The sequence below is a fragment of the Anas platyrhynchos genome, chromosome 1 (genome assembly GCF_047663525.1).
Source record: "Anas platyrhynchos isolate ZD024472 breed Pekin duck chromosome 1, IASCAAS_PekinDuck_T2T, whole genome shotgun sequence".
Classification (NCBI taxonomy): Eukaryota; Metazoa; Chordata; class Aves; order Anseriformes; family Anatidae; genus Anas; species Anas platyrhynchos.
In genome coordinates, this window is record NC_092587.1 from 206135996 (window position 1) to 206157825 (window position 21830).

At 42.4% G+C, this 21830-nt stretch overlaps 1 protein-coding gene across 1 annotated transcript in view; it reads left to right on the plus strand.

Moving 5' to 3' along the window:
- The window catches only part of PGM2L1 (phosphoglucomutase 2 like 1), a 33622-nt gene extending 14411 nt beyond the window's left edge, over positions 1–19211 (plus strand). The window contains exons 3-14 of the mRNA XM_027466145.3: positions 1086–1192; positions 3381–3465; positions 4347–4430; positions 6013–6206; positions 7170–7359; positions 7586–7683; positions 8458–8638; positions 10484–10577; positions 11651–11780; positions 12311–12500; positions 12596–12729; positions 14768–19211. Coding sequence (XP_027321946.3) covers positions 1086–1192; positions 3381–3465; positions 4347–4430; positions 6013–6206; positions 7170–7359; positions 7586–7683; positions 8458–8638; positions 10484–10577; positions 11651–11780; positions 12311–12500; positions 12596–12729; positions 14768–14870 — 1590 coding nt within the window. The 3' untranslated portion in view covers positions 14871–19211. The remainder of the gene's footprint in view (positions 1–1085; positions 1193–3380; positions 3466–4346; positions 4431–6012; positions 6207–7169; positions 7360–7585; positions 7684–8457; positions 8639–10483; positions 10578–11650; positions 11781–12310; positions 12501–12595; positions 12730–14767) is intronic.
- The last annotated feature ends 2619 nt before the right edge of the window (positions 19212–21830 follow it).

Below are 21830 nucleotides of genomic sequence, written 5' to 3' on the forward strand. Positions count from 1 at the left end.
GGGGACAGGGCTTGGGGGTGACATTGGTGGTAGGGGGGTGGTTGGAGCAGGTGATCCTGGAGGGCTTTTCCAACCCTAATGGTTCTATGAAACTTCTGCTGACAACAGGGTTTCCATCTTCTTGTCTAAAGCTGCTGCTCCATCCTTGTTTCTGTGGTGGAGATTCAAGGTGGGAAGGGAATGAATGTGAAGGCCCCGTGGAAGGTGAAGCTGGAACACTGCAACAAACTATTTCAGAAAGCACCCCAACCTTTTTTTTGAGAAGGAGCTGCTGGCTGAGAGGCTGTTCTTGTTTTTTTTTTCCCTCCTGTGTCTGTTCCAGGGCATATTTCTCCTCACCACCAATTTTAAAAACTTGAAAAATCTTCAACACCTTCAGGTTAAAACAAACCAACTTGCTTCCTTCATCTCTTCCCCATTCTTCTCCCCACACTGGGGTCTTCTCTGATGTCTTGCCATTGGAAATGTTCCGCTGTGATGTACAGGAGACAAGACAGCTTGTATTTGTGCTGCACTATCCGCATATAAATGGGTGACTTTAATCTAGTGGAGCAGGTCAGAAGCCAAAAACTTCCTTTTGAAACCGTGGGTAAGGATGAAACATGAGTTTAATGCAAATTTAGAATGTACACTCTAGAATCAGCGCTGAAAGATGTGACTTGTGTTGTGAACAAAAGGATAAAGGCAAGCACTGACTAACGCTGTCCTTGTGTTGTCTGAGGGGATGGATTTTCAAAAACTGGATTTTTTTTTTTCTATTGTGTCTTTAAAAAGATAGTTTGATTCAAAAAAAAAAAAAAAAAAGCATGCTACAGAGTGAAAACAAGCGTTTGCTGCTTGAGGATTTTACTGGCTATTTCCGAGGATTGGTCACTTACTGTGCTGCTTTTATTTCCCACAACTGTTTGGTTGCTTTCTTTGTGTGAATACTTTTTTGGGGGTTAGAAATATGCTGCTTTGGTGACCTCAGTTTTTGCTGAGGCATGTTCTGACTACTGACAAAATATTGTATGTGAAAGGTCATCTTTAATGTTTGTGTACACTACACTGGAGCTAATCCTTCCCTTCTCTTTTTTTCTTTTCAGGGGATCTACAAGTATCTGGAGAGGAGTTTCTCAGACTTTAAGCAGAGAGGCTTTGTTGTTGGATATGACACACGAGGTCAGGTGACCAGCAACTGCAGCAGTAAGAAGTATGAGTATTGATTACATTTGCAAGACTAGAAATTAAAATGTGGCTTTGAATGCGTTCCCTTCTATCAGAACATTTTAATGTCGTGAACTGTGCACACTTCCCCTCCCCTAAATCGTAAATAGTAAGGAAGAGAGGCATGGATTAAAGCCTTTGTAATACCACTTGCTGTGCACGTGTGGGATGTCAGGCTAGTCGCCTCACCAAAGAATTTACAGCCTAAATGCACAAGAACATTAGGCAGACGTTAAGAAGTTGCTAAGCCTGGAGAGAAATTTAAATGTGAAGGTAAATTCAGGGTACTAACACCTCTAGCTTGAAGTCACTAAATATTAATGCACTGTTGTTAACATTGTCTTTCACATTACACATCTGATTTAAACTTGCTTGGGGGAGAAGAGTTCTGCCTTCAGCCTACTGTAACCCTCTATTTTGATGCCCTTTTGCTGCTCTGTAATCTCAATATTTCCACACCGGGACTGTCTTACACGGGATGATTAAATATAAACTTCTCGTGATGTCAAATTGAGCTGTTTGCAGGGAAAGGGGAGGGATGATGCCTAAAAACTGCTTTCTAAATTTGATGAGGAATCGTAGTTCCTTGTCATTAGGGCAACAAAGCTTGTAGTGGTGTGATTTATGAAAGAAAACAATGCTGTAGTTAATTATTATTTAGTTACAGTTTATTATTGTAGTTCATGTGGCTACTGTGGTTAATTGTTTTAACTATTATTTCTGTCCACATTTAACGTTGTAGGAATGTAAAAGTTCTTGGTATTACAGGGCACAGAAACTAGTGACTCTTCAAAGAAGCAACTATCTTTTAAGAGCTTTTCCGTTTCCATGAAGCCTGCATCTCCACACCTTTCTGTCTGCCATGGAGATGTGCAGCACATTATCCTCCAGGCATTGGCATTAGGGTTTTGAATTTACCCCTTACATTGTATTTGCAAGGCTGTTTCCCAATTTGCCTCTGTTGTACACAATTTAAAAATGTGGAAGTGTTAGGAAAACATCCCTTTTCAGCCACACGAAGCTCTGAATTTGGATTTGGTGGCAGCACAGTCTTAATGGTTCATGTGTCAAAGCAGCAAATCAATTCTCAATTATGTTGCCTTTGTCCCCTTGAACTGTCTCATAGTTCCAATCATTTTAAAATCAAATTAAGCCTCCCCAAAAGGGTGTTTTCAGCCCAATCAACACGCTCATCTGTCTCTGTGTGAGCAGTAGCGCACCTTCCTTTGCATCAGTTCCAGTGTAGAGGGGGATGGCAGGAGTTCTGATGGTATCTTGTAATTAAGCTGATGGACTTTATTGTGTTACAGGAGCAAGAGTTCAGGGGCTTGAACTGCATGCTTAGCTCTCAAACTCCTAAGTGGTATCAGGTTATTATCAGTGGAATTCTGAGTACGGAATTCTTAAAACAGACTTGCAATATACCCCTAATGGGAAGATAAACAAGTGTTAGTGCTTGTTCATTAAAATAAGTGAGCAAAGAAAACATTTTATTAACTTCTCATTGGATTTGACTTGGAGCAGGACTTCCCACTATTAATTGTTGAGCTGTGTGTACCTGCCTTGAAAAGAACAGCTTCATATCAAACTCTGCTTCGTAAAAGAGAATGAGTTTCCCTGCTTTTCGAAAGGAAAAGTTTAGTATAAAGGCAAAGCTTAAAAACACGGTTACTTTCTAACTTTCTAGAGTTAAAAGCACGCTGGTTTGCAGAATTATGTTTTAGGAATATATCTAGTTTCAGGAAATAACCTGAAACTGCTGAACAAGCTTTACTGGGTGGGTTCCTGAGTTCTGTTCTTCAGAATTTGCTGTTGCTGACATTTGGCACTTTGGTATTTCTGGGAGATTGGTTCAATCCTTGAATTAAGGAAAAGTGTCACTCCTCCAGCAGGCTCTGTACTTTTTTTGGACGGGATATCAATGTTTTATTTACATTGTTGACAGGAGTGCCTGGCACTCTTCAGGCAATAAATAAAAGTGCTCTCTTGGGTTCTGCAACCTGAAAGCTGTATGACATTGATTGTACAAACTGTAGGATGCAGCTATTTATGTAAGCAAAGGACAAACAGAGGGATTTAAGAAACAAGTGGAATGAAAAATACAATAATGCCCTGTAGCTATTGGTTGTCATGGGGACTTGGGTTGCCTGACTGTCTTATTTTTGTGTTGGTAGACTTGCAAAGCTCACTGCAGCTGTCCTACTGGCTAAAGATGTACCTGTCTACTTCTTCTCGACATACGTCCCTACGCCTTTTGTGGTGAGTCATCTCCTTCATCTCGTTGAACCCTGCAGTTAAGGGAGTATTTAAGTTTACTGAAAACGTGAACTAGCAATTATCTGCTCAAATTCCAGCATTCAAATGGAAAAATAGAGGATGCTTGGTACACTTGGCTCTTCAGGGAGACTGTAAAAAAAAAAAAAAAAAAAGTTGCTGAACTCTGAGCGCAGATAGTCACAGTCACATCTCACCCTAGGCTGCTGTAGGTGAAGCATTCTGCTGTTCTCATGCTCTGTGCTTAAATATCTGAGCGTGGTTAGGGATCAAACATAATATTTGTGTGTGTGTGACTATATACACATACATAGTATGTTTAAAAATGCGACTTCCACTGCTTAGAGGAGAAGAAATGGACTGCATTCACTTCTAGTATCTCACACAAAGCTTTCTCTTCTAGTCAGAAGTTTATTCTTACAGAGCTCTAAACCTTTTTCTATTTTGCAAGCTCTTCTAGTCTGCTATGGATGCTGCTGATCTAGTTTCTAGCTCCAAATACTTGTTTTTCAGCAAGTTTTTGGTGAATTCCTTCATTCTATTTCAACCTTTTTCCTCTTTCGCAATGCTAATGTAATCTAAGTGTAGGCTTTCTTCAGTTGGCTGGTTAACAACTGTGTTTATGGAATTGGGAAATAGAATCATGTTGTTGTGCAACAGCACAGAAATATTCTGAACAATCTCTCTGTTGCTAGCTACAGAGAACAGAATGGTGAGCATTTGTTTATCTACTTTTCAAATAAGCCGGTGAAACATGAAGAGCTATTTCTGTAGCATCCTTTTGCATAACTCTCCTAACAATATAATGTTTTTGTGCCAGCTGCGGAATTCTTGGGTAAATCAACATTTCTGGGTGTCTTTTTCAGCCCTATGCTGTTCAGCAGCTGAAAGCTGTTGCTGGTGTGATGATCACAGCATCCCACAACCGTAAGGAGGACAATGGATATAAGGTAAAGCTTAACTCTGAGGTTTGTAACGCATCAGTGAGCTGCTTTCCAGTAGTACCTGTGTGCCTTAGGTGCACTGGGAGGCATTTTTGGCTTCTTCTGAAGCACGCGTGCTTGTGCATTAAAAGAAAAAGCAATTTCAAGTAACACATCATTCTATATCCTTCCAAACTATGTGCATTTTCTTCTGAGACTAGAGCCAAAGACCACACTGCTTTTGTGTCTTGAGCACAAGTGTGTTGTGGCATTGTGTAGAGTCAAGCCAGCAGCTGAGAGAATGCCTGAACAACTCATCAGTTCGCGTCTCAGGTTTAAAAATGAACTTAAAACTGAGCTGGAACTTAAGTGAATTAATTAGTTAATGCAGTAGGTAACAATGCTGAAGTTGGTGACCGTTTAATATTTGATTAATAACACTGTAGTAGTTTGCGCTCTCTGTGTAAGATTTGTTTTACTGGGCAGTGAGACAGATGGCTTTGTTTTTGAAAGCTTGGAGCAGCATAACAATCATAATAGGAATTCTGCTTATACAGTGTTGTAACATGTTATTTCCTTTCATAACTTTATAAGAAACTAAACTTTAAGATCAGCTGCCTGGGAGCTCAGTAGCAGCTCAGTGAGTAATGACAATGATAGCAAAACCAGCGTCACTGTGCACAGAGGTGACTCTTGCAGGTGATTGTACTGCATTTGTCCTCTGTGGGACAAGCTGCAAAGTACTTCAGCCTTTACGTGTGCTTAGTCCTACCTCTGAATAAGAAAATAAGCCCCATCAGTTTTCCAAGTGCTTAGGATGTCAAAAAACTATTGTTTTTGTCTTCCGATACCCAAATACTTCACTTTTTTCAGCACAGTGTTTTTTCTAGTCTCTCACTTTTTTTCCCTCCCAATGTTTCTCCTGTCAATTCAAGCAGCTTCTAAAGGTTTTGGACAATTTTAACCAAACTTGATAAAACAGTAGTTTTGATGCTGAGGACCTATGTGCTTCATGAAAGCCAGTGACCAAGAAAAGAGACTGATTGGTCTGAATAGAAAGTCTACACAGTGAATCCAACCACGATGTTGGAAAAACTGCAAGAAAACAGTTATCTATATAATTCTTTGACAGAAACTTTCCTTTAGCTCATGGTTTGGTAGTGTTTCCAGCTGGAAAGATTACAGTTGCTCAGTTATGGGAAGAACAAGTACCTTGACACAGTGCTTATCTGTTTTTAGGTTGAAAACAAGCTGTTTTTTCAAAAGGAATGCCAGGCTATGCAGAAGATAACGTTTTATTTCTGTTCCCCTGAGCACAACAATGTTAAATGTAGGCTTCCCAGTTTTGTTTTTTCATGTCCTGATGACTTCAGTCATAATAGCTGAATAACTTTTTTTGAAAATAGGTCGCTTGCTTAGAAACTGGTGTTACATAAATGCAGCCATAAACTGTGTGATCCAAAATTACTTGAGAATTGGATGAATCTGATTCTACACTTTTATCCGTGATTAAGATGCAGAAAACATGTGGAATGCTGTAGATAAGAGAACTCATGAAGTTAATAATATTTGTAAACAAACTGTCTTGTTTTCTTTAAACCTTTACCAGGTTTATTGGGAAAATGGAGCACAGATCACATCTCCTCATGACAAGGAAATCATAAAATGTATAGAAGAGTGCGTTGAACCATGGAACGGCTCTTGGAATGACAATCTAGTGGATACCAGTCCTCTTAGACAGGATCCTCTGAAGAAAATTTGTGACTGTTACATGGAAGATCTGAAAAAGATCTGTTATCATAGGTATTGTATAAAAATAAAATGTACTTAAATTATGTTTTTAAGTAAGCTCTGGATTACAGTGTGGAAAATTGAGTGCTGACAGGTACGATTCATGCTTAATGATATAGCACGGGCTGCTGCCATACAATAAACCTTTTTGCTGGGGAGATGTGGAGGGCATGGATTGTCTTCCAGAATTTTAATGGTTTTGGACTTGGAAGTAGCAATTGTTATTGTCCTCGATCAGTACCTGATTTCTGCCTTTATGGTTAACAGAAGTTGGGTGCTCCACTCTGCCACAGACATCACTGCCTGCTTGAGGCCGTTGTCCTGTGCTTTTCATGGTGGAAAGAATTTTCAGTTATCTCCCCATTCTGTCTCACCCAGTCCCTTTTCCAATGTGTCACTAAATTAGGTGGCTGTGATCAGAACAGAACCAGGTAAAGCAGCTAGCTTCAGACTCGAGTCCGGTCCCTGCCTTTGAACACTAGGCTACGATAATTTTTCGTGTGAGCCATTTTATTTAATGCTCAAAGAACGCTGAAGAAAACACAGTAATTTAGAGTAAAGAAGTGTACGTGTGTGAAATGGAATAAAATGATTAAGTTTGAAGGTTAGACAGAACATGAGTAAAAGGAGGAGGATGAGTAACTTCGGTGAAGTAGAGTGGGAATAAGATTTTCAGGATGGTGAAAGGATTTGAGTTTGATGTAGAAATGAATGGTTCGGCTGTAGGAGATTTTCAGCCAGCTCAACGGTAGGTAAATATCTAACTTTCCAGGAGGTGGGGAGCTTTAAGCCAACAATTTTTAGAGACGGTCCAAATGAGCACTCTTTTACTTTTTCTTTAAAATTAATGCAGAAATCAGTGGAATTAGGATAAAATGTAGTTGTATCGTTCTTTTGCTCTTGCTTTCTGACATGAAAGTGGTCTTGTAAAATAAGTGCAATCTTACTGAATTTCTTCTTTCCTTTCCTTACTAGGGAAATAAACATGCAAACAAATTTGAAGTTTGTTCATACCTCATTTCATGGAGTTGGACATGACTACGTGCAATTGGCTTTTAAGGCCTTTGGCTTTCAGCCCCCCATTCCAGTACCTGAACAAAAAGATCCAGATCCAGACTTCTCTACTGTCAAATGCCCAAATCCTGAGGAAGGAGAATCTGTGCTGGTATTTTAGTTTCTACTTCGTCAGATTTATGTGTTTCTGGGGATTTGATTTCATTTAGATGCAATACTTTGATGAAAAACCAATTGGGGAAGGAACAGGGAGTACCTGGCTTTCAGTTGTGTTTACTCACTGGGCAATCTGCATGATTTTCTTTTCTATGTGTTGTGTGTAAATTAACTAAGACTGCATTTATTTCTTTTCCTGCCCCACACCTATCTCCCTCTAGGAGTTGTCACTGAGGCTTGCAGAGAAAGAAAGTGCTAAAGTCGTCGTGGCCACCGATCCAGATGCAGATAGACTAGCAGTGGCAGAACAGCAGGAGAAGTAAGTAATGGGACCTTTTATTTCTCTTAATGAGGAACAGGTAGTGAATGCTGCAGAATGACCCAAAGTGGTAGACACACACCTTAAATCCACCCTTTCTGGTTGCGCCTTAGCTGTGTGGGTATTTTTCATGCTAGCTTCATGTTCTAGTATAACTCTACCTCCCATGATGTGTTTTAAATAAAATCAGTTAATACAGGAAAAAAATAATTGCTGAAATACTAGAGCTACAGTAAAAGGCCAAGTAAAACTTAAGTGAAAAGTTCAGTGGTTGCTAAAGATAGATCTTAAGTAGGAAAAGCAGTTTCTGCTTTTTCACTTCTAGCAGGCAAATAAATGTTATCTTGGGACAGTTAGTTGTTTTTTTCCTGGCTTCTTTATATTGAATATAAATTATTTTTCTTCCACTAGCAGGCCAAAATGCCAATAATTGTGTAAGTAGTAACTGTAGTGCACAGCTCTGCAGGCATTGCCTGACTGCAGTGCATAGATTGTATAGATTGCTATTCTTCCGTCCAATAAATTACAAGGTGTTTGCAAGTTGATAGTAAGATAACTTAATTGATACCTCTTGCTTGGAAATAGAATGTTCTGTGCTTGTAAATCATTGAAATGTGATGAATGTGGAGTCCTGTTTAGTATGGCTTTGTGTAGAGCAGCTCGTCAGTAGTGTGCTCAGATCCTGACTGATCCAGTGACTGCAGAAAAACATCTTCATGCTCCCAGGAAACTTGAAAGAACACTTAAATTTTCTATTTTCTGTTTTGTTTACAGTGGCTGCTGGAAAGTGTTCACTGGCAACGAGCTAGCAGCTTTGTTTGGGTGGTGGATGTTTTCGTGCTGGAAGGAAAACTGCTCCAAAGATGCTGATGTGAAGAATGTTTACATGTTAGCGACCACAGTTTCCTCAAAAATTTTGAGGGCAATTGCACTTAAAGAAGGATTTCACTTTGAAGTACGTGTGGGTTTTAATCATGCCATCTTGCAGAGTAAAAATCTGATTGCAGTATTCTTTCTTTTCTCTCTCTCAGCCCTTCACTTACAATTTTATGAAATGAAAAATAGAAAAATAACTTCCAGCCTCTTGGCTGGGACTGTTTCTGCATCCCAATATGCAGAGAATGCTCTTTTAACCTAGAGAAGCCTGATTTCAGTATCAGGTAGACGAGCATCTGCAGCTCATTTCTCAGTGCACCTTTCAGTGAATGCAAGCTATGGTATCAACCTCTGCAAATCTGTAAAGTAGGCAACTCAAAACTTTAATTACATATACTGACATGTTTTTCTATAGGTTCTTGTCCTATACAGCTGGATGTATCCAGACCTAATCACCTTGCACTGATTCATAGAATCCCAGAATCATTGGGGTTGGAAAAGCCCTGCAGGATCACCTGGTCCAACCACCCCCTACCACCAATGTCCCCACCAAGCCCTGTCCCCAAGCACCACGTCCAACCTCTCCTTGAACACCCCCAGGGACGAGGACTCCCCCACCTCCCTGGGCAACCCGTCCCAAGGCCTGAGCGCTCTTGCTGAGCAGAAATGTCTCCTCATTGCCAACCTGAGCCTCCCCTGGCACAACTCGAGGCCGTTCCCTCTGCTCCTGGCCCTGGTTCCCTGTGAGCAGAGGCTCCAGGGCCTCGATGTCCTTCTGGGAGTGAGGGGCCCAAAGCTGAACCGAGCACTCAAGGGGCGGCCTCAGCAGAGCAGAGCCCAGGGGGACGAGCACCTTCCTGGCCCTGCTGGCTGCACTCTTTCTGACTCAAGCTTAAAAAAAAGAAAATGTGTGCTGCCCCTGTGGACTAACAGTTATTACTTTAGTTCCTGCATTCAAAGTAAGTAGTTCTGATTACTGAGGCTGTTGGATGTTAGCCACAAGAGATGCAAATACTCTAAAGCTTACCACAAACATACTAAGATTCAGGTCTTGTTTCGTGCACATGTTGAAATTAAACCTGTTGGGAAAAATGTTCCGCCAAACAATGAGGAATTAAAAAGTGAAATTGAAGCGATGCTGAAAGCTATTTTGTTTGACTTTCCAAATACGATTAATCCGGATAAGTATCGTTGCCTTGTAGAGGATTTCATTATCTCACTAAATAACGTTCATACTATTTTTCTAGCAAGGAGCACATTTGACTGGAAAACAGCTGGGAATTTAAAGAACCCCTTGGTGTCCTCTGAGAGCCTCCTCTCTCTGTACTTTCCTTTTCTTTGTGATCAGTTTCTAAAATTTTCACTGCTTTTGCATGATTTGTAGAACATAAGTGCTTTTCCCTTCCACCACCCCCAAACTGCTGTAAATTTTCCTTTACACGATTCTCTCATATTATAAGATCTTCCTGTAGCACTTATCAGAGATCTCAGAGATAACAGCAGTCTCTCAAGCACGCTTATTCCTTAACTTAATATTCAGGTCCCAGCTGAGTATTTACTAGTATATTATCTGGTGTCACTTTGCCTTAGATTTATAAGCTAAATTGAAGGTCTGACTTGTCTACTGTCCCTATTCTGTTGATCAGTTAATGAGGTTTAAATTCAGGAAAGCTATTCCATGAAAGTAGGAAAAATGCCCTTTAGCTTTAGCGTGTTGACTCAGCAGACTTTCCCTTTGACCTTAAAATCCTGAATGCATCCAGTGTTTTTCCCTCTTCTCTGAACCTCCAAGGCTGACATGAAAGATTGCAATTCGAGGAAGTATCCTGGAGGTGAAGGGACCAGTGGTTACACTTTTGTTTGACTTGAAACTAAGTAGAGAGTTTGTATATAGAGCATTCTTTTTTTTTCCCCTCTGTTTCAGGAAACACTCCCTGGTTTTAAGTGGATTGGAAGTAGAGTAAAAGATCTCCTAGATAATGGAAAAGAAGTTCTCTTTGCCTTTGAAGAGTCTATCGGTATGTATATGACTATCACTTTAAAATGTCAAGGGCTGTGCAGCAGAACTGTAACTAAAAAGGAGTGGTCTTAGTTGTGAAAACAAACACACAAGTACTGTTTGTTCTCTATTCTTCTTGTTACTAGTACTGGTATTTTGCTTTCATCAAATCAACTTGACAACTATTGTAGTAAGTGCTTTTAAATACTTATGATCCCATCAGATCTCTGGTCCTGATACTGTTCTTGTGCAGTTCTCTGACCCAAACCTGTTCTAATAAAGATCCCAAGAGCCAAAATACTGCTGCTTTGTAGCATTTTAGCCGAGGTTAATTTATTTCCCACTTCAGAAACAGCCGGTAGGAAATCTAGCCACAGGCAGTCACGGCGTTAGCTGCCTTATGGAGCTGTGTGAATATTCCTGCTGACCTTACCATGAGTGCTCTGTTTGCCTTGGTAAGCTTATCACCACTCCTCAGTACAGAACTGTACCGTGAACATTTCAGCTGTAGGGATTCTTCCATTCTTAGGATGAATGGCAGCTTTTTAGGATAGCGTATTCACATACAATAAGTCATTTAAAAATAAAGCCTTTCCTGAAGAGAGCGTGTATTCCATATCAGTTTTCTCCCATAGTCATAAAAGCTTCTGGAGTTTTAACAATACAGAATTAAGATCTTACTCGTGAATCCCTTCAGAAAGAAGGCAGACTGGCAGTACTGTGGAGCGCTGTTTTTTTTAGGTTACCAAATCTATCAATAGGATTCCTTTGGTTTACATTACTGGCAAGACTTTGCAATATTGTCGTGCTTGCACAGAACAAGGAAATCGATATGTCTAGCAGAGTACTCTGAGAGATCCCCTCAGACAACAGATATTATCAGTCTGGATTCAATTGATTACAGTACATATCTTTCTATCCCTTTAACCCTGAAGTTAACTAGATTTTGTAGAGGGGAACAATATGCAGTAATAAAAAGCTTACATATATTGGCCAATTTTCATTTATGTGAAACAGGGTTAAAATTTCACTCGGTAAATCAGTGTAATAGTATGTCAACTTAGTTTTCCACAATCAGGTTTTTGTTTCTAGGCTTCATGTGTGGCACATCAGTGTTGGATAAAGACGGTGTAAGCGCAGCTGTGGTCATAGCCGAAATGGCAGCCTACCTGGAAAGCAAGAACCTGTCGCTGGCACAGAAGCTCATTGAGGTATATGAAACGTAAGTTGCGATTTTCATTAATATTTCTTTAGCTCTTTTGGACAAAGCAGCATGAGGGGAGGTTCAGATACACCAGGAAAAATTCTTTATTGTGATGATGCTCAAACAGTGGAATTGGCTTCCTGGTGGAAGTGGTTGATGCCCCATGCTTGTCATTGTTCAAGAGGATGATTTGGATAATGCCCTTCGTAATATTCTTTAACTTATGGTTAGTCCTGAAGTGGTCAGGCACTTGGACTTGATGTTCTTAGTTCAGTTGAAAGGGACCCTCGAGTCTCTTCTAACCCATTGGCTTTTATTTCTTTGTAACTGAAGCCTGTACTGGAATTCAAAAATACCTTGAGATGTTCAGAGTAATGCAAAAAATCTGCTTCAGAGGCCAAATATTTCCCTATAAATATCTGTGTTCCCACAGCTGTGAGAGCTGAATTCTTTTTCTGTTGTTTTTCCAAACAGGGACTGACTTTAGATACCAAATGTGCAGGAAACTCCTGAATCTTTTAACTGAAAAAAATCATCTTTTCTTGTAGGTATGGATATCACATATCAAAGACTTCCTATTTCTTGTGCTATGATCCTCCTACTATCAAGAGGATATTTGAGAAGCTTCGGAACTTTGATGCCCCTCAGTCTTACCCAAAGTTTTGTGGTATTTACAACATATTACACGTGCGAGATGTTACCACTGGCTATGATAGCAGCCAGCCGAATAAGAAATCGGTGAGTTACAAAGAATTTTTGCAGGAGAGGTTCTGTTTTTGAAGAGATTGGAAGTTAAATACACCCGAAGTAATACAGTTGTGTTGTTTGTGTAGGTGCTGCCGGTGAGCAAAAGCAGTCAGATGATCACTTTTACATTTCAAAATGGTTGTGTTGCCACCCTTCGGACAAGTGGAACAGAACCAAAGATCAAGTACTACGCAGAGATGTGTGCGCTGCCCGAACAGAGGTCAGTAGCAGGACTGAATAAATGTGTTTCTAGGTGCCTTTGGGCTGAAAGGACAGCACTCGGGCATCAATTCCTGCGTGGAGAGGGATTCCTCTGCTGCTTCCTTAGAGGTCTCAGCTGGCTGTTCCAGCCTGTTAACTGGCCTGAGTGATGCACGTTCCTGTTCATAAGACATCCCCTCTATAGTGGATAAGCCAAAAAAATTGAATTTTAAGCATCTGCTACTGTAGGAGACTTCATTTATTAACCCAATTGATCATTCTCTTGGAATTAAAATGTAATGAAGTTGTGCTGCTGCTGACAAGTATACTTAAACTCCTGTTGGATTCCTGTTGCATTTGGGAATCTGCTGTGTTGCTCCAAGGTACTGGATAGTAATTAGAGGTCTGTCGTCTTTTGATAACCACATGGCTTTTTAGCTTCTTCTATTAAAAAAAAAAATATTTTTGAAATTACACTTTTTTTAAATGCTGTAAACAGATGCAGATGAGTATCTTTAGTTCTCAGTCTAGCTGAGATAGAGTAGATGACTTGAAAATAGCATGAAGGAGCCTCTGATGCCGTATTTGTTTCTACTTATGGGCAGGAATTCAGGATGAACATATTTTTGTCTCTGACCAAAACATGCAGTTATAGGCAGATAATTGAAGTTTAACTTTGCTTGTGAAATGTGCTTGTGTGTGGATGCACAAGTTTGTGCCTAGACAAATTTCCAGAGAATGCTGAATTACTCTTTAAAACACTATTAATTTCTGCTTGAAGTGTCCAACACAGCTAGAGCCCATCTTCTGAATCAGCTTTTTGAATTGAGTGTGGAATAACAGCAGAAGTGGTAGAAGTTTCCTGAATGACAGCTCGTAGCAAATAAATGCAAGCTTCTGGTAAGAGAGCTTGCTGACTGTCTGCTCTAGGAATGCACTTTGAGTAGGGAGACTCTCAATTCAGTTGGAACGTGCTTCTGTAAACTTGGAAGTGGGCAAGCTACCATCTGATGTCAGTTGCTGAAGAAAAGATAAGGTATGGTTGAGGCAAACAGCTGCACCAACAAGGAAGAAACAAATGCTGACGATATGGCCCCTAACCTAACAGAGGGCTGGACAAGTAGGGGAAGTGGATAGGGAAACAGTACTGGTGATGCTTTGCATCTGTTGGGCTTTTGCTGTTTGTTCTGATACGTCAGCAAAATACAATGACCTTTAATTTCAATAATGCTGCTGGTTAATAGCAATCACAATCTGGAATGTGAAATTGAAAAGCTTTCAAGCTTCCCTGGTTCAAGGCATTAGTGCTTCAAAACATACTTCTCTCTGTAATTGCTTTGCAAATATTTCAGAGTTCATTGATTATTCTTAAAAGCTGAGCATCAGGAATGTCAGTTCTGTTGCAGCATTTTTGGGGTGCATTTCTAAAAGGAGGTGGTGACCTGAAGGGCACCAATGCGTTGCAAGTTCCGTACATGAGCAAAGCACGTGTCAATAAAAAGCCTGTTTTGCCTCTCTAGGAAGAAGCTGAGTTCCCTTTCCTCCTATGAGATTTTCAGGGTAGGAAAGGGAGTACACAGCTTTAAATTGGGAAAGGACCAGTGTGTTAGGATGTTGTATTGTGAGCAGTGACACTTCACCTGATTACTCTATCCCCTGAATTTAAATTTCAGTCAAAATACAATCACATAACCTTGAAGGGCAGCTGAACTCCGTGTAGAGAAGAGTATAGGGCACCTCCCCCTTCTATTAGTATTTCTTTCTGACTTTTAAATCAATGAATAATCAGTGTCTTAGCAGTTCTGCTTGGGCTTTGCTGCAGTTTGCTCCTGTGCTCTCTTGGCTGGGAAAATTATCACCCTCTAGTGGCAATAGCCAGAAATCCACCAGATTTACTGAGCTACTGGAAAGGAGCTTGTTAAAGCAAGCAGGTTGGAGCCTTTCCATGTAGGAAGCATAATAAAGATACTCCATCACCAACAGATCTTGTTATTTTTTTAATTTATATTTTAAATAGATGCTTGGTGTTAACCTCTGCCATCTTATTCCCTTTCTAGTGACAGAGCCGTGCTGGAAGAAGAACTTCAGAAGCTTATTGGGGCTTTGATCGAGAATTTTCTGGAACCTGATAAGAACGGACTGATCTGGCGCTCCGCTTAGATCCCCTGGTTAAAGAAGTGACTGCTTGCACTGCGTTACGTCAAACAAAGGAACCAAGAACAGGACTTGACTGAATATGTGTGCGTGTGTGTGTTTAAACAAGCAGCTACATTTTTATTCTGTAATGAAGAAGCATTCTTTTGTCAGAACTCTGGGCTAGCAAACTAGGATAAATAGAGAATATAAAAGAGAGGGATGGGATTTATTACTTAGACTTTCCTGTTTTTTGACCAAAAGACTAATTGACCTGCACCAATGCAGATGAACTGCCACAGCAGCTTTAAAACAGTTCTCTGTAGTTGTTGGGGTCTCGTCTTAAACTAAATTCAGGTATCCAGCACCTCTCGTGTGAAAAGGCTTTAAAATGGAATAGTCGCGGTGTTTGAAGGAAGCGCTCACCCCAAGCTGACAAAAAGAGCCTGCTTCTTCCTAGCTGTTCTGAGTGAATGTTGGTGGTGTTCTTACAGGTCTTAATTTCCGACTGTGTTGAAGTAGAATCCAGTGCTTAGCATATCTTGTTTAGACAAGTTGTTCCGATACAACGTTTTTCAGCTACTCAAGTATCCTTCTGTTGTCAAAGGTGCTCTTGGTGTGGTGTTTCTTTCCTGTGTGTATCTTAAAATATTTACCAGAGAGTGAAACGACAGTGGCAACACATGCAGTTCCACTTGCAGGCTGTTCTTTGAGTTCCGTGGTGCCTTTCCAAGGCTTCCAGAGGAGTAGAAACTTGTTCATTTCTTGGTTAAATTGCCTGCTGTAGCTACTACAGGCTTTATAGCTGTTGTTTTTTTTTTCCAGTCCCATATCTTTGAAGGGACTTGATTGTTATTTTTATTAAAGGTTTCAGAAATTCAGTAACTTTGTATGAAAATTCCAGGTAGGAACTTTTTTTGGTTTTGATGGCTTGAAGTCATAATGCCTGTGTATTTAAAGAAACAAAAGGAGGGGGGAGAATGGAGGTCAGACTTTTTTTTTTTTACTAAATCTTACTGTCACACCTTATTAACTACCTTCTGTATTCTTTTAAGTACAATTTTTACTTCTCACTATTTTCTATCTTTGCTTGAGCAGAAAGTGATCCTCTTAAATCACTTTTTTTCTAAAAAGAAACATAATACTGATACAGAAACATGTAGGTGTCTACCAATTCAAAATACAAAAGCCATGTTTTGGCATAGGAAAGCTCTTGAAGATGCTTTAAGTGAAACAACACTGAGGAAAAACTGGATATTGATTAACGGAGAATAATATTCATTAACATTGGCTACTAAATTGCTGACAGCCTTCAAAGTAAGCTCAGTGATCTTGTGGACATCTGTCTGCTCTCTTTACAGTAATTAAAGAAAAGAAATAGATTAAAAACTGAACTGAAGGTTACGTGAGAAGAACCCAAGATGCACTTAAGTTAAAGCCATTGCTTTGCCCCTGTTAAATATCTAAACTTGTCCTCCATCTCCTTGTCCCTTGCAGCTTGACGCCGTAGGACCGTGCAGAGTGGTTTTTGTATGTGTTGCACCTAGACGGCTTTAAAAGAGCACCGAGGTTTCTCTGTCTGTGCGGGTATCGGGTATTTCATGCTGATAGAAGCTTTGCACTATAACCGTGGAGAAGTATTTTTGCTGTATGTGAATGTACATGTACCGCAGAAAGTCTGTGTTGCACAAATTCTTATTTACCACCGATATTTATTTATTTTTTATTTTAAGAGGAAACGTTTCCAAAATGTTCTGCAATGGAGTGAAATGTATCTAATGCCAAAAACCTCTGTATTTTTTTTCCTGATTGTACGTGTGACTGACGCGATGAGGAAAATGGGTGAAAGCATTTACACTTAGAGTATAACTCCTTGTATTGTACAGCTCTGGGGAGGTATCAGGAGGCGTGACGGCATGACTTTGATGCTTTGCCTTCAGCTTTCACAAAAAGGTTCGAACCTGGCTCCTGCTCTGACTGCACTGAATTTGAAGGAGGTCTTGCCATTTCTTCGCCTGGCAGCAGAATCAAAACCTTGGATGGTTTGGATTTTGCTGTTAAATACCCTACTAGCAGTTCAAAGAGAACAAGTCGCTTGGAACATGAGTAAAGGTTAGAACTGTAAAAAGCATAACGTGTGAGATGAGGCCAGCTGTGTGTGTGTTGTAGCAGTTAGCGTTAGGAGTTGTTTTGTGAGTTAATAATTGTGTTCCTACAACGTGCAGGAATCTGCAGAGTCCCAGAGGTCTGCTTTATCAGTAGGCAAGAGTTATAAATGCAGTGTGGAAGAGAACTGTGAGTATATTTTCAAATCGTTGCTCTTAGAAGTTGGCTACTGTTCATGAGCCTGTAGCAAAGATAAATATCTTTACTAAATATCTCTAGTAAAAAGATGAACACAGGGAGTTAAGGATCTAGGTTTCTCCTCGTCGATAGGTTTGAGCAGTAAGTTATAGATGTAGTAGTGCTCTTGGAATGACAGCGCCAGGCACAAAGATATTGAATGTATTTTAAGGGTATAGTAACTATTGCTGATCTTAAACTGCTGCTACCCTCGTTCTCCTCCCGTATTTGAACCGTTTGATATATTTATACTGTTCCATTTGAGGAACTATTTCCCTTATCTCCTCCCTTTTGCCTTGTTTCCCTTACTTTTACTGTGAAGGACTGTAATTCTCTTATTTCAGTGTCCTGTAACTTCCTTGTACAGCGTGTCAGAGTTTGTTGGGCTTGTGCACAATCTTCTTCAGTTGCTGGCTGTCCTTTCTTTTCGGGCAAGAACAAAGCTTTTCAAACTTGAGTAGGAAGCAGGTGAGAGATCAAATGCGTTCTGGCTGTGGTTCACTAGGTGCTTCCAGTTAAAATGCAGCTCTTCAGAAGTTGGTCTACAACAAGTCATCAGCTTAAACTCCAATCATCCTGCTGATTGTTTTTTTAGCGTTTGGGGGGGATTGTTTTTGTGTTTTCTCTTTTTGATGAGACAGGCTTAATCCCTGTCTCACTCAGTTATAGGGTAAAATTGTATTTGTAAGGGCCTAGGAGAGGAGCTTTATAAGAACAGGGAACGTGGATGTCTGTGAGCTTCTAGCCAACTTTTTTTATTCTAGTTGTGATATAGTGTGCAGTCCGTGGCTTGGATAGCTTCAAGTGATTCTCATGTCTCTTCTGCAACTCTAAAGGATGCTTCCATAGCACGAGTCAAACAGGCTTGTGTAGAAAAGAAGGAAGGAGCGTGTTTAACCCTGGGGAGTTCGACTGGAAGGTCCACATAAAGCTGGAGGTTGTGTAGCCCCCGTTTTGCATTTGCTGTTGACGCAGGGTCCTGCTTAAATGGGGTGGGGGCAGTCTGCTTTGCTTGCCCTCCCTGCAGCCAGGACTGCTTTCCTTAGGCTGAAAGGGAATTGGCATCTTGCCTGAGTCAGTCCCCTAATATCCTAAATTTTAAATGCCTACCTTTTTTTCTAAAGAGGGGAAATACTTAATTTACACTGCAAGTGATGCAAATAAGAATTAAAACTTATTGGCTTTCTGTTTCAGACATAGAGGTGACTTACAACACGCAGTGCCCGCTGCCTGGAGGCCTTTTACCCACCTTGGGCAGTTGTTGACCGATCTCAAGCTCTGTTGCAGGTATCCTCCAACTAAAGATAAGCTGAAATCTTGCTCCCTGGTGTAGCAGCACTCAGGTAGCACTCGGTGTCTCCTCTTCGGCTCCTGAGGCATTAGGGAGGTTGGTTTCTGTTTTAAACACCGCAGTGATGCTGAGCTCTGCACTGAGGCTTTAAACGGGGGCTCCTGTGTATGAGAAACAGATGAAACCCTTTGCAAATAATTTGGTGTGGTTTCAGGACACCTCAGAACCAGGCTTCGCTGGGCTCAGTGCAGAAATGAGATATTTCCCGGGACCGGTGAGCCCTGGTGAATAAAGTTAAAGACTTAAGTGGCCGTTCTCTTTAATCTTAACACTATTATTGTCATTATTTCATCTTTTCCCCTCTGTTCTCCCCACTTAAACAAGGAGGGTTGTTTGCATGGTGACACTTGGATGATTAAAATCCGTCTTGCCACCAGACCCCTGGTGCACAGGACGCTTGCTCTCTTTCCCCACCCTTTGCGTGCTCGGTAGTAGCTTTGTACCAGGTGGTTGAAGTATCCAAAGTCGCATTGTTCCCTTCCTTGCCTCGAGTCCTGGCGGGTTCTGGATCTGTGCTCTCGTTTACCCAGTGTCTGTTCTCCTGTAAAACTAGGGCATATTATGAATAGAGTGAGAATTTGCACTTTTCTGAAGTATTTCTGTGTGTATTGCTACGTGGATTTAGCTGAATGAAGTGTTACAGGTAATAAAATATTCTCTTCGTAGTAGCAATCCTTCCTGTTTCCTGTGTGTTTTTCTTTATTTATTCAAAGGGAATTGCCCCCAAAACAGCTGCCAGGTAACTGTCCCCACCTTGGACTAGGAACACGGACCGTGTGCCACCTGGAGGACTTGATTTGTGCCGTATATTGGTGGGAAATCCTCAAATCCTCCTACCCAGCTGCAGGTGGGTCCCTGCCACCCCAAACCTCACGGACAGCAGCGTTGCCTAAAGCTGGTGGGAGATTTCCCCTCCTGATGGTGTAGGATCCGTGAACCACGGTTTTTTCCTTCTTTTTTTTAGGCAGGAATCAGAGGAAGGAACAGCGCCCCATGTCTGCAGCTCCTGATTCCTCGGGATAACCTAAGACACTGTCTTCATAAATGCAGGAGAGAAAGGTTGGGATATATGGCACAAAAAGGAGATCGAGGGGACCACGTTCTAAGAAAGATGCAAATTGATCAGGTGCAGGCTTAGGAGGACGTTTGGGGCCATAGGGCAATTAAGAAGCTGATGTTTTGGGGTGAGTTTGTTGTAGGAACCTTAACCTCCCAGCAGGGAGCTGGCGAGGGGAGGGTGAGGCTGTTTGTGAGCCTGCAGGCTACAACTACATGATGCGCAAACACAAATTTGTACAAATTCGGTATTTTAAGGCTTCTTTAAAGCCGTGAAGGTTGGTATAGGGGCACAGCATCACACCCAGGAGGGTTCCTGCATCCCTTTAGGAACGGCTGCAGACCTCATCCTGGAGAAGTCTGCCCAGGAATTGTTCCTTTTTTTTCCTGCTTCCCAAGGCTGAAACCCCTCTGTTCCCTGCTCTGGCCTCCATCCTCCCCCTAGCTCACCAAAATTAGCCCCAGGAATGGGGCTATTAAAGAATTAATGACCCTCTGGAGCAAGGGGAGCAGTTTTCATCCCGTTTATCACCATTCCTCTTTTTCCGGCCCCGCGGTGCTTTTCCTTGCTGTGCTGGCCTTGGGCACACGGTGACAGCCCCGATCTGTCCTGTCCTGCACAGCCCCCCTAGGTCCCATCCTGGATCCGCACAGACAGCTCCAAAAGCACCGTTTTTTGCCCCATTTCGTGGCCCTGCCTTGCAGCAAGCAAGGGACAACTGCTGACCCTGCCTACAACCCAAACAGATCCGTGCCAAAACATGCAGCCCCGAGCCAGAAAACACATGGGGTTGGGGGAAAAAAGGGAGGAAAACCAAATTTGGGAGCTTGTGCTGGGTTTTGGGGCAGCTGGGGGTGGAGGTTTGGGGGTGCTGAGAGCACCCCAAATTTATCAGCCTCGCAGAGCCCGTGGCAGAAAGGGTCCGTGCGGAAAAATTGCAGCAATCAGCGCACCTCTGGGTTTATGCAACCAAAAAGCACGTTTTGAGCCTCGTTTGGCCAACAAGTCTCCATCTCCCTGATCCAGAGATCTGCCAGCAGGCCCCGGCCATGGGATAATCCTCCTGGATTGTCACCCGGGGGCTATGAGCTGTGCAGAATTACGTTCATGGTAACGAGACACGAGAATTACGCTCCTCCAGCTGCTTAATTACACAACTGCTCGCACCCCGTGCAAAATCGGGGGGGGACCAGGTCGTTGCTGCCCTGCAGGGTTTGTGGCCAGGTGTCCAAATCCACCCTCCTGCCCCTTTTATTGCTCAAGCACCGTGGTTTGGTTGCAAGGGGGGTTTGCAGGGGTGGGAAAATGGGATGAGGTGGGAAAGTGGATAAAGAATGAAGGCTGGGGTTTCTCCTCTCCGAATCTCCCCGGTAATTCATCGCGCGGGGTGGTGGGATGGTTTAACTCGCAGCCTTTTCCCCGGCTCGGCACGCACCCACCCTCTCTGCACCACCTCTCCTGTCCCTGCCGGCTCACCTGCCTCGGCACCGGGCTTGCAAAAGGGGGAAAATAAAAAGGGAGAAAATGCAAAGGGAGGAAACGCAAAGCACCCTGCGCCGGGTCCCGTCCTTCCCGGGGCTCTGGGCACGGAAAGAATTGCGCTGCCCCTTGGCAGAGAGCTGCTGGATGAACAGGAGCTGAGTGCACGCACACACACTGCACCCCCAGGGGGGGCAGAAAGCCCCCAAAACACCCCAGCTGCTTTTTTTTTCCTTATTTTTAAGCCCGACACCTGCAAAAACCCTGCAAAACCAGCAGTGCTGCCCGGCATCCCCAAGCAGCCGGCGATACGGGCACCGAGGGCGCACCGAGGATGTCCCCAGCCCTCCGAGGATGCTGAGCCTCCGGGCACGGCATTTTAAGGAGCCACTTTCCACGAGCTCCGGCTTCATTTGGAAACCCTGCGAGTCGCAGCCCCGCGCTGCTTCTCCCTGCAGCTCTAGGTGCTCATGAATTATGGAACAAATACTCCAGAGCGCAAAATCGCTTCGGAAAGCTGCTCTCCGGATGATTTACCAAGCCCCTGCCTCCCTAACCAAGGCTGGCTCCGTGCACAAACCCCACCAAAGCGCCCTGCCTCCCCCAGGCAGCCCAGGAGAAGAAGTTTGGGAGCGCCAGCAAAACTCAGTGCTTCCAGGGAGCCCGCGGCTGCTGCCTGCCTCTGGAGAACCAAGCGCAAAAACCAGCGGGTATCCGGGACCCCCTGCAAGAAGCTTGAGAGAGAACAGACGATACA